General features: G+C 38.0%; 1 protein-coding gene across 1 annotated transcript; it reads right to left on the reverse strand.

Moving 5' to 3' along the window:
* Positions 1 to 7,464: 7,464 nt before the first annotated feature.
* On the reverse strand, positions 7,465 to 10,338 carry LOC131352147 (ribonuclease P protein subunit p25-like protein). Its single transcript, XM_058388072.1, has one exon. The coding sequence runs from the start codon at positions 9,503 to 9,505 to the stop codon at positions 8,816 to 8,818; it is 690 nt and encodes a 229-aa protein (XP_058244055.1). The 5' UTR covers positions 9,506 to 10,338; the 3' UTR covers positions 7,465 to 8,815.
* Positions 10,339 to 12,118: the final 1,780 nt, after the last annotated feature.

Raw genomic sequence — 12,118 nt, forward strand, 5'->3', positions numbered from 1 at the left:
TGTTTGCACCAGGGATTCAAACCCAGGACTTTCTTACTGTGAGACAACAGTGCTAACCACTAAGCCACCATGCTGCCCCACAGCAAACCAAAAACAAAAAAATAGAACGACATGACACTTAGTGCTTGCTAATTTTATTTATTTATTTATTTATTTATTTCAGTGCTGTACAACATGACACACATGCATTTACAATATTTTACAAGTTTCAGGACTGAAAACATTTCCAGCATTTTGCAGATGCCCTTATCCAGAGAGACTTACAATTCATCACATCTTTTATACAGCTGATCAGTTGATGGTTAAGAGTTAACTACACCTTAACCACAACATTACACTAAAGTCTTAACCAAAGAATTAACCATAGTCTACTGCCCATATTATTTTTTATGATATATCTGCATTAATGATGCTATAAATGATATAATTTGCTTACCAGACCCTAATTCTGCTTTTTAAGACAAATATTCAATTCAATCCAATTTCTTTGTATAGTGCTAGAAAAATTATAAAGTTAATTCATTATCTATCCCTACAATTTATCCCTAACGAGGAAGCCTAAGGTGATGGTGGCAAAGAAAACTCTCCGAGATGATATGAGGAGGAAACCTTGAGAGGAACCAGGCTCAGAATGTTGTTGTTGTATAAAGGATAGAAATAAGAAAAAAACAGGGTAGTAGGACCTACTTTAACAACTGCTCAACAAACAAGTTCAGCTTTGTCTCTAAAGCCATTTCTGACGATGCCGTACATCTCAGCTTGTGCTCTAAATCTCCCCCGAACACCAAATTCAGAGCAGCCACAAACTACAGGAAGTCAGCAGTGTTGTCCTGAAGCTCAGACAGCAAACACGACTTTCACAATAAGGTCAAAAAATGCAAGATTAATAGTACTCCAGACTCCGACTAAATAAATGTGAACTCACACGCAAATATCTAACATGAGGTTAAAGTTTAACACATTTTCATATCACTTCATTCACATCCAACCAGATCAACATCATTCATTCAAACTTCTTATAAGATTTGATAAACCTATCCTTAGCTTTATAAACTACTTTCATCGGTCATCATTCACAAATAATCTTCTGTCCTTGGTTACAACAAATCTGGTTCAGCTCATCATATCCAAGTGTCAAACAGCGGAAGAATCTAATCGATGAAATTATTTATTTATTTATTTATTTATTTATTTTTAACACATACACTCACACCTAAGGCATTTAAGGCATGTGCTTTTTGATAAGTAGCTAAGAAGGAACATTTTGCAATTAAGTACATTTTATTCATAAAGCATTTTTAATGAAAGATGCCTAAAGTGTTATGTAACACCACATACCTTCCATTCACTATATACACCAAAGCCCCAGGTTACTCAGCCTTATATATTAAATATATTATTTAATATATATATATATATATATATATATATATATATATATATATATATATATATATATATATATATATATATATATATATATATATATATATATATATATATATATATATATATATATATATATATATATATATATATATATATATATATATATATATAATTAATAACAATTAATATGAACAGGTATCGCGGTTGCGGGACAATCAGCGAGGAAACGCCAGAAACAGCAACTTTAATGTCATCATGGATGAAAAGAAAGAAAGGAGATGTGAGTTGGTTGATTTCAGTAAATTAGCTCCGGTCAGGATAATCATATTTACTGTCTACACCTGTTGATGTTAGCCTAACGGTGACTGAGCTAACGTTAGCATACACTGTTGTTGCTAGGCAACGTCAGACTGTTAGCTAAATATGTAATGTAGATCATTATGTGTGCCATGAAAACGAGTTAAACTTTAAACCGCGTATTTTCTCTCAGCAATGGATGACCAGCAGACTCATGTTTATGAATAAAAGAGAATTTTTTAAAGTAATGATCAACAAATAGTGCTGTAGCACACACAGTTTCTAAAAGCTTTTTGCTTTTTCTATTCTAAACCCCTGCAGTTTGGTGGATGTGTCTCTGACAACGTCCTCTTCAACAAGTGATTTATTTTACATACATCCAGGTACAGAGGTTAGTTTGAAATAAAAGTTTAACAGAGGAAATCGAGTCTCACATGATTTACATTTTGTTCACATACAAAACATTAATGGTGAACATTTTTGACTTTATAAAATGATTCTCTCCAGTCTCTGTGATCGGCCCCTATTAAACAATAAAGAAAGTAAGACATCTTTTTTTTGTATACATAGCATTTGACAGAAAAAAAAGAATAGGCCCTAAATGTATGTTAATGCATACACACCCCCCCCACACACACTGTTCAAACCAACGTTAGGTTGGTGTATGTATATGTATATTGTATTATGTATATTTTCAGGCTGATAGCCATTTAAAATAAAAAAGAGTAAAAAAAAGCAACTAAAAAAGGACTCAGATAAATGAAAATAAAAATAAATTAATTTAAAAAAGTAGCTTACAACTTAATATGGCATTTACATATAGTGACGTGGGAAAAAAATGGCAAGTTATTTACAAAAAATCACAACTAAGCACAGTGGTTGGAGTAAGTACTAGTACAATATGAGTCACAAAGCAGGCAAACTAACTTCATGGAACACATTCACAAAGCCAAAATAGACATTAGATTAGAGAATGGATCAATATGAGTTAACGTCAAAGAGCTATATCATAGAATATCTAAGCAGCGCTGTGAGAACAGTTTAGATAGATAGATAGATAGATAGATAGATAGATAGATAGATAGATAGATAGATAGATAGATAGATAGATAGATAGAAATTTACAGTACATTTAGGTAAAAAAAGATCTTTGAAACCGAAATGACAATCCCTGGTTAGAATTACTCAAATACAGAAACACATACACTATATTGCCTATATACAGCTTCAACTCTTCTGGGAAGGCTGTCCACAAGGTTTAGGAGTGTGTTTATGGGAATTTTTGACCATTCTTCCAGAAGCGCATTTGTGAGGTCACACACTGATGTTGGACGAGAAGGCCTGGCTCTCAGTCTCCACTCTAATTCATCCCAAAGGTGTTCTATCGGGTTGAGGTCAGGACTCTGTGCAGGCCAGTCAAGTTCATCCACACCAGACTCTGTCATCCATGTCTTTATGGACCTTGCTTTGTGCACTGGTGCACAGTCATGTTGGAAGAGGAAGGGGCCAGCTCCAAACTGTTCCCACAAAGTTGGGAGCATGGAATTGTCCAAAATGTCTTGGTATGCTGAAGCATTCAGAGTTCCTTTCACTGGAACTAAGGGGCCAAGCCCAGCTCCTGAAAAACAACTCCACACCATAATCCCCCTCCACCAAACTTTACACTTGGCACAATGCAGTCAGACAAGTACCGTTCTCCTGGCAACCGCCAAACCCAGACTCGTCCATCAGATTGCCAGATGGAGAAGCGTGATTCGTCACTCCAGAGAACGCGTCTCCACTGCTCTAGAGTCCAGTGGCAGCGTGCTTTACACCACTGCATCCGACGCTTTGCATTGCACTTGGTGATGTATGGCTTGGATGCAGCTGCTCGGCCATGGAAACCCATTCCATGAAGCTCTCTGCGCACTGTTCTTGAGCTAATCTGAAGGCCACATGAAGTTTGGAGGTCTGTAGCGATTGACTCTGCAGAAAGTTGGTGACCTCTTCACACTATGCGCCTCAGCATCCGCTGACCCCGCTCCGTCAGTTTACGTGGCCTACCACTTCGTGGCTGAGTTGCTGTCGTTCCCAAACACTTCCACATTCTTATAATACAGCTGACAGTTGACTGTGGAATATTTAGGAGCGAGGAAATTTCACGACTGGATTTGTTGCACAGGTGGCATCCTATCACAGTTCCACGCTGGAATTCACTGAGCTCCTGAGAGCGACCCATTCTTTCACAAATGTTTGTAAAAACAGTCTGCATGCCTAGGTGCTTGATTTTATACACCTGTGGCCATGGAAGTAATTGGAACACCTGATTCTGATTATTTGGATGGGTGAGCGAATACTTTTGGCAATATAGTGTATGTATGTGAAAATGTGCTATTGAAATCTTTGTATTACTCATTAAATTATTATTTATTATTATTATTATTAATAATAATAAATTGTTTCCTGTGTGTTACTTCAGTCTTTTTACCACAAGGTGGCAGCAGTGTAAAGCAATTATATGGTACTTTGCGATTTTTATGCTCTCTCTCTCTCTCTCTCTCTCTTTCTCTCTCTATCTATCTATCTATCTATCTATCTATCTATCTATCTATATATATATATATATATATATATATATATATATATATATGGTACATGCTATTATATTATTAGTTATTTTTAGTGTCTCATTAATTATTACATCAGTATATTCTCCAGCCCAAATTACTGCTTTAACTGCAATAATTAATTCTACATGCCAGAATTTCAATAAGGCTCTCAAACTGAATATGAAGTCAAACACAGCATATCTCACTTACTTTTTTATTTTATTATTATTAAAGGGAACACTTTCTATGAAGGTCATACACTGATCAGGCATAACATTATGAACACTGAGAGGTGAAGTGAATAAGACTGATGATCTCCTCATCATGGCACCTGTTAGTGGGTGGGATATATTAGGCAGCAAGGTAACATTTTGTCCTCAAAGTTGATGTTAAAAGCAGGAGAAATGGACAAGCGTAAGGATTTGAGCGAGTTTGACCAAGGGCCAAATTGTGATGGCTAGACCACTGGATCAGAGCATCTCCAAAACTGTAGCTCTTGTGGGGTGTTCCCGGTCTGCAGTGGTCAGTATCTATCAAAAGTGGTCCAAGGAAGGAACAGTGGTGAACCGGTGACAGGATCATGGTCGGCCAAGGCTCACGTGGGGAGCGAAGGCTGACCCGTGTGATCCGATCCAACAGACGAGCTACTGTTGCTCAAACTGAAGAAGAAGTTCTGATAGAAAGGTGTCAGAATACACAGTGCAGGATGGGTCAGGGCTGTTTTAGCAGCAAAAAGGAGGACCAACACAATATTAAGCAGGTGGTCATAATGTTATGCCTGGTCAGTGTATCTCTTTATACATCTCAAATATAAATTATTCTTTATATATTTAAGCTTGTTAGTGATATTTAAAGGTCAGAGCCCATGATACAGCTTCTCCTGGAGTGGATCAGTTCAGAACCCAACAGTTACATCTTGGTGTTGCTGGGACTTGAACCCCAAACCTTCTGATCAGTAAATGTAATACATTATGAATGGTTCAGTTTAATTACAGACACACTCAGAAATATTTCTTTTTGTTGTACATTTCACCTCACCGGAAATATAACCTATTACATTTTGAATGCACTGTAACATGATTACATGCATCATTTAGCAAAACAAAACGAACAGAATTTATTTACCTGTCTCTAGCAAGCACGCATGATTAATACAAATATTCTTGCATGCTGTATAATATATGACTGCATAAGCTGCATGTGAAGTCGGATATAATTTTTTTCACATTAAACCTACATATAATAAAATATTGCTTACTTAACAATAGTATCAAGTCTATTGTAAGTATGAAACATAAATAAAACGCCGTTGACTGTTTTGCAGTTACTCACAGAGATTAAGCAAGAAACAGTGAATAATAGACTATTTAATCTTTCTCTGCTGTGTGTTCCAAACATTTTAAAGGTGCAATAAAGTCTGATGCATTATAACAAAGTGTATAATTATATTCACGAATGCACTAATATATTACAGACGTGTTCATAGTCCGTTATATATATTGTTTTTATGGAGTGTCTTAACAAATTGCTTGCCAGTGATGAGTTTAAGAGGTTAAATTACGATAAAATCGTTATCTAAACCTTTATTTACATCTATTCAAACGGCGTGATTATTTCTCCAGGAGAAATTTGTATTCTCTTAGAGAGAGAAAGGAAGAGAATGAGAGAGAGAGAGAGAGAGAGAGAATGAAAGTGAAAAATGGCCCCTCTTGGCCTGTCCTAGTGAGAGAGTGAGAGAGAACAGTGCCTTGAGCAGTCAAACACTGGCTGTAAACATCAGCCCAGTAAATATTCAATTTAAAGGATTTTCAGATAAGAGAGTCTGAAAAATTGAGGCAGTGGCCATTCTTCTAGATAAGAAAAGACTGCACCATCTGGAATGAGGAAGATAGCGAACTTCCACACCATCCCAGAGCCCTCAGTCCTAGCCACTAAAGAAAGAGAGGGAGAGCCGGAGAGTGCAGAGAGGGAGAGAGAGAGACAAAAAAGTGTGCTTACTGTTATCAGAGGGTCACCTGAATTTATTTTCAACCGTGGAAAGGCCACGGAAAGATTGGCTCTGCAAACATTAAATACAAAAGAACCGTTCAGAGGTATGACTCTTCTTCTGCTTCTTCTTCTTCTTTTCTGACTTCACAGACATGACCATCAAAGCTCCTTGAGAATGTTTCATGTTTCCTGAGTCCCTTTATAGTATCGTCAATGCCGTAAAGCTCACACGAAACCATCTCATCACAGGAGTCCATTTTTTTCCTGTATTTTTATCTGCCTCTGTAATTAAAGCTTTAATTAAACTATTTAGCGTCTTTTGTCTCGCTCTCTGCCGAGTCCGTCATCGTCGTATTTCCGGTGCAGAAGTTAAAGGACGGAATGTTAGGAAGAGCTCAGAGACGTTTATTTCACCTAAAAACATTTACTTTTCAAACATATCTCGATTACGAACAACAAATATGGTATGGTATAAGATAATAATAGTCATAATAATTTATTCATTATAATAATAATTAAAAAAAGTTTATACAGTTTATATTCGCTGAGCAAATTGTTTTGTTAATTTTTTCAACCATAGTTCAATTTCTTAGCCTTAATAATTATTTTTAAATAAATAAAAAATAAATAAAAAATAAATAAATAAATAAATAAATAAATAAATCAATCAATCAATCAATCAATCAATCAATCAATCAATCAATCAATCAAAGATCATTTCTCACTATGGAGAATACAAACTTTTGCAAGCAGGTCTAGAATTCAGGTTCATTGTAAGAATATTTAAAGAAAGACCTAAATGAATTTAGATATCTGGATACGTTTTCATCCAGTATTTGTGAGCTTCACACTTCACCACCGTCACCTTTTTAGCAATCGGTGATTTATATTACCTGAAAACGATTTAGTTGCTCGTGTGAGTGGAATAATCTCGAGTCTAGTGTTTACCTCTTTTCTAATTACATCTCCACTCACTCCACTTATTGTAGAGCGTTGCTCCCGAGCCTGTATCTTAAAGCTATCAGCTGATGTAAGGTATGTGTGAGATAGAAACTAAGGCTTATATATATATATATATATATATATATATATATATATATATATATATATATATATATATATATATATATATATATATATATATATATACAGCGCAGTGTGCAGGGTGAAAGCTGTTAAGTCAGCGATAAACACTCCCAGATAACCTTTAGCCCGTCCTCACAACTCTAAAGTTTGTTCCATTTGAGTTCTTTAGCAACTGCAATCACTTCACATTCCTAACCCTTTGGCTCAGCCGAGCACTTTTCTTTCGTCTCCCCCCGAACTGAACAGGGAGGTTAATTGTATGTCTACTGAAGACAATAGAACCTCAGGAAACCATTAAAGACCACTCAAATACCACTCAGTGTTTCCAAGAATTGCTTTGTATTTCATCCACAGGCCAAGGCAACCCTATAATGAGACTGCGAGTACGCTGCAAAATTGGATCTCGTTGCGACGTATTATACAAATCCATTACATGGGTGTGAGCGATAAATTAAATGCATTAAGTGATCTTCAAGCCTCAGAGATTTTCATTACGATCATAAGAAATATCCTCAGGTTACATTTCGAAAATGTATTATAAAGTCACTCGTGGTTCAAGAACTTCACTCGGATGAGATGCCCCGTAGACACGCTGTCATCTTTGTCCTATAATGATGGATGTCCTATCTTAACACCCTGTATCTATAACCACTGCAGCAAAGGCAGTTCTGAGAGCATGTAGGCTTTGATCTGCCCCAGGAAACTTTTATATTTAATACTGATCAAGAATCCGATCTGGTTTAGTCAGTGAGATTGGGTAATAAGTGTGGACAGTAAGATTCTTTTATTTACATTATATTAATATTACTCCTATATATTTTTGTTCAGTTTTCTATTACCCTTCGTTTAGCCTTCGTCATAAAGTTGGGATCGATAGATCATTAAATCTATGCATAAAAAAACACAAAGAAATCTTTATTTTTGTTTTCCCGCCAAACTGGAATTTATTTGCATGTCTTCATAATTTATTATCTTCATGGAAACAAATGATTCTTTTCTTCATTTAACACAGTATTTGTTATTTGTCTGCGGTGCATTTACAGTGTTACAGTGTTACAGGTGACGTTATACCTGTAAGCGTTTATTTGTTTATTTAAATATAATGGTGAATCCTCTCCCCGTCTGCTGACGAGAACAACGGTGCACTTTTATGCAAAAGAGTTCGTGCTAATTACAGAGGAGACGACTTTTCGCACTAATCACATCCGTGGAAACATTAAGCCCCAGCAGTGAGAAATGGAGAAAGTGGCACCATACAGTGGCAAAATGTGCAAGTGAACATATATATATATACGTTAATAGAAATGATCGGATGAATCATTTCATTCAGTCCAGCTGAAGGCTTGATTTCCATTTACTATCTGAGTCAAGAGCAGAAACTGTGCAACAAACTAGCCTTCAGATTTCCTCTGCAAAAGCTTTGCAGTCTCAGCAAGTGGTTCTGCTCTCCCCATTAACCAGAATGGTTAATTTCCTGAGATTCCACCTTGAGGGCAGAATCTTTTTGACTGTGTTTCACTCTGTATGACACTGTAGTCAAACTGCCTCTTTCCTGCATCACTACACACCGCATCGCTATCTTGTCTTTCCTCCCAGAGAGCGCTCTGCATCTCAGGGGGTTGATATCCCGGCTCAAGGGGGTTCAGTGGGTCCTTGGAGAGAAGGATACTGATAGATGGCACGGTCCTGTGAACAGTCATTTTGGCGCCGCCTCCTTCCTGACTCTCCCACACCTCCCGAACACCTTTATAACGCAGTTTGGTCAGCTGATGGAGTCCACCCACTTTCCTCTTCATTATCTCGACACAGGTGATGGTTTTCGTGACTGCTCGGCCCGACCCGGTGAACACCACCTGCCTCAGGCCGACCTGTTCGCCGTTTCCCTCTTTGCACTGCATCCGCGCCATTGCGAAGCCCATCAGGTTGCGTATCTTGCTGCCTTCTTTAACGCGCATCTCCAAGACGCCTGGGAGCAGCCCCGGAAACGGACACGGGCTATCCTCCTCTGTCCGACACACCCTCTTAAAGCCGGCTGCAAGACCCTGCTTCAGAACTGGGCTGTGAGAGGGCAGGACAGGAGCTGCAGAGGTGTGCTGACCGGTAGTCGTCTCACCCGGGAAGGGTACATGTTCATCATGCGTGATGCTCAGATCCATAAGCACACTTTTTCAGTATCCTCAGGAGCTTTAACCAGTCAAGCTGAGTCTCTGAAACAATTCCAGCTTTAAACACTTGGAGCATGCTGCAATTATTCCTGCATTTCGGATGTTTTTTCAGTTACACCTAGCTTGCTGATGTTTCGACTAAAAAAAAAAAAACCCCAAAAATTTCTCTCTCTCCTAGTTGCACTTAATTTACTTTTATTTAATTAATCATGAGCAGTTTTGTGTGTGCGTTGTAAAACATTAAAACATCGCCCGATCAATTAGCTGCCCCAAAAGACAATCCAAAACTGCTTGTCAAAGAGTTCTAACAAACAAGGACAAATCAAACAGCAAATTCAGGCAGAAATGATTTCCAAGACCTTCATATAATGCTGCGAATGTCCTGCATCTGCAAACCGAAAGACATTACCTCTTCTTTAGAGTCCTGAAGATTTACCATGAACAAAATTTCGTGATGTGATCTTCCGGTGAACTTCGCAAACGCTCCCCTTGTGTGGTTCTTCGAAACTGGAGGCTGATTACAAGGTATTAGGATTCATTCGTGCAAAAATGTTCGCCCAATCAAAATTTTCACCAAGATGTAACTTTCCTCTTGTAGTGCCCTCTGCTCCTCCTTGCTCTCCTGTCTTCTTTTCTCCTTGCTTGAAACCATGAAGCAGCATCTCTGATGGAAATATTGCTTTCTTTCTCAGTCTTCTGGCAGGTTCAGGCTTGGTTGGGACATGCACCGCATTCTCTTAGGGGTTTTTCAAGTGACAAAGTCAGCACTCCAGTCTCTTTTAAAGATGCAGAGAGGAGCAGCACTGGTACATAAATGCGAGCGGGGGGAGAGTCTGTACGAGTTAGTGGGGGATAGGCAGGGGGGTGGCTCAAGACTGAAATATTTCATCCTTCTTAAAGGTACAGACGCCTCCTTTGAATGACAAAATTTCTCCCTTCACTAGTTCATTCGCATTGGCTAAAAGTAGGAGTCTATTCCTTTAAGACCAAAGGCACAGGTTTAAGCAACTTGTGTCAATCTGTTTAGAGGACGTTCCAGTGCATGTGCTCAATGTACATGACTCATTAACCTGCAGCTCTGAAATAGGGAGCCAGTCAAGCTTGTAAAAGTGCAATTTCAGCGGGTGTAACAATGAATGAAATTATCTCACTTCTAATTGAAAACATCCTTCACGCTCCTGCTGAAAGTCAGGGGCATTAAATTGCACTGTACTTAGCGGGGTTTTTTTTTTTCTCCTCGTAAATGTCTTTGCACTTTACTATTTGCATAATGTTAATGTTTTCAGCACAGAGATGACCTCCTTGGGAACGTTAGCAGTGAACAAGACAGATTTTTATATAAAGAAGCTATCCAAGGATTTGTAACAATGGGTCTCATCGAAGAGCTGGAAAAAATGGTGACGTACATTTGCGGGTACTTTGCCGGAATTGTTTCAATTATTTATTGTAAATCTTTGTGTAAGCATGCCAACCACTGCCATCAAAAACAACAAGAGCAACAACAATAAATAGTATGATTTCTTTTGTTGGATTTATCCATCCATCCATCCATCCACCAATCCTTCCATCCATCCATCCATTTTCTGTAGCACTAATCCTACACAACATCATGTGGAGTTTGGAGCTTTTCTCTGTCAACTCTAGGGTCACAGATTGACAGACACCCTGGACAGAGTGCCAAACCATTTCAGGGCACAATTTCATACACACTCACACACCCATTCACACACTAGGGACAATTTAAACATGCCTACAATGAATTTCTTTGGACTGTTCAAGAAATACTTGGGAAACCACCAAAAAATGGAGAAAACACACAAATCAAACCCCCAACCCTTAAGGTGCAAGACAATTTTTTAAATAAGTGCAGCTCTGTTGGTGTATAAATATTATTTTTTATCACATTGCCGGAAAATATTTTCCTATTTTTAGGCAGCCTAAAAATTTGTTTGATTAGCTTTATGTATCTTCCTGTATGTTATTTGCATTCATCAACAGTTTAATTAATGCCAATGTAATAAAAATCTCAAATTTGATCTTGACAGTGTAATCTGTGTCTTATTAAAGTGCAGCACTTTGACATGCAAATCAATCAATCGATGTTCATATCAGTCTTCTAATGCAGGGTTCCCCAACCTTTTTTGTACCATGGACCAGTTTGATAACGGACAATTTTTCCGCCCCCAGGGTTAATTGATAGAGGGAGCTCTCTAGTGATATTTGGTTTTGGGTCTTTTGCCTAGTTCACACTGCACGATTTCCAAGGTGGTCGGATCACCGTTGATTTCACACTGCACGACTATCTAGGGTAGCATTCAGTCACTGCTGTGTTCACACTGCGCGATGGATCAGCAAAACAGGAGGTTTCACACTGCATGACTTCACAATAGGAAGAATCGCCGAAAATCAGGGTTAAAATCGAGCAGTGTGAACTCGGCATTACTGATGTATGGAAAAACCTGCGACTGCGTCAAATGCGGGAGTGTTTTATTAAAATAAAATATATATAATCTTAAGTTATATATATAATATCCTAAGTTTATTGTTTCTTTGTGGGCCGGTACCAAATGGTCCTCAGCCCGGTGGTTAGGGACCCCTGTTCTA

This window comes from Hemibagrus wyckioides, linkage group LG04 (genome assembly GCF_019097595.1).
Source record: "Hemibagrus wyckioides isolate EC202008001 linkage group LG04, SWU_Hwy_1.0, whole genome shotgun sequence".
NCBI classification, from domain to species: domain Eukaryota; kingdom Metazoa; phylum Chordata; class Actinopteri; order Siluriformes; family Bagridae; genus Hemibagrus; species Hemibagrus wyckioides.

What these genes read in the sequence shown, in the direction of transcription:
- LOC131352147 (XM_058388072.1), bottom strand. Translation starts at nt 9,505, where the DNA reads ATGGATCTGAGCATCACGCATGATGAACATGTACCCTTCCCGGGTGAG.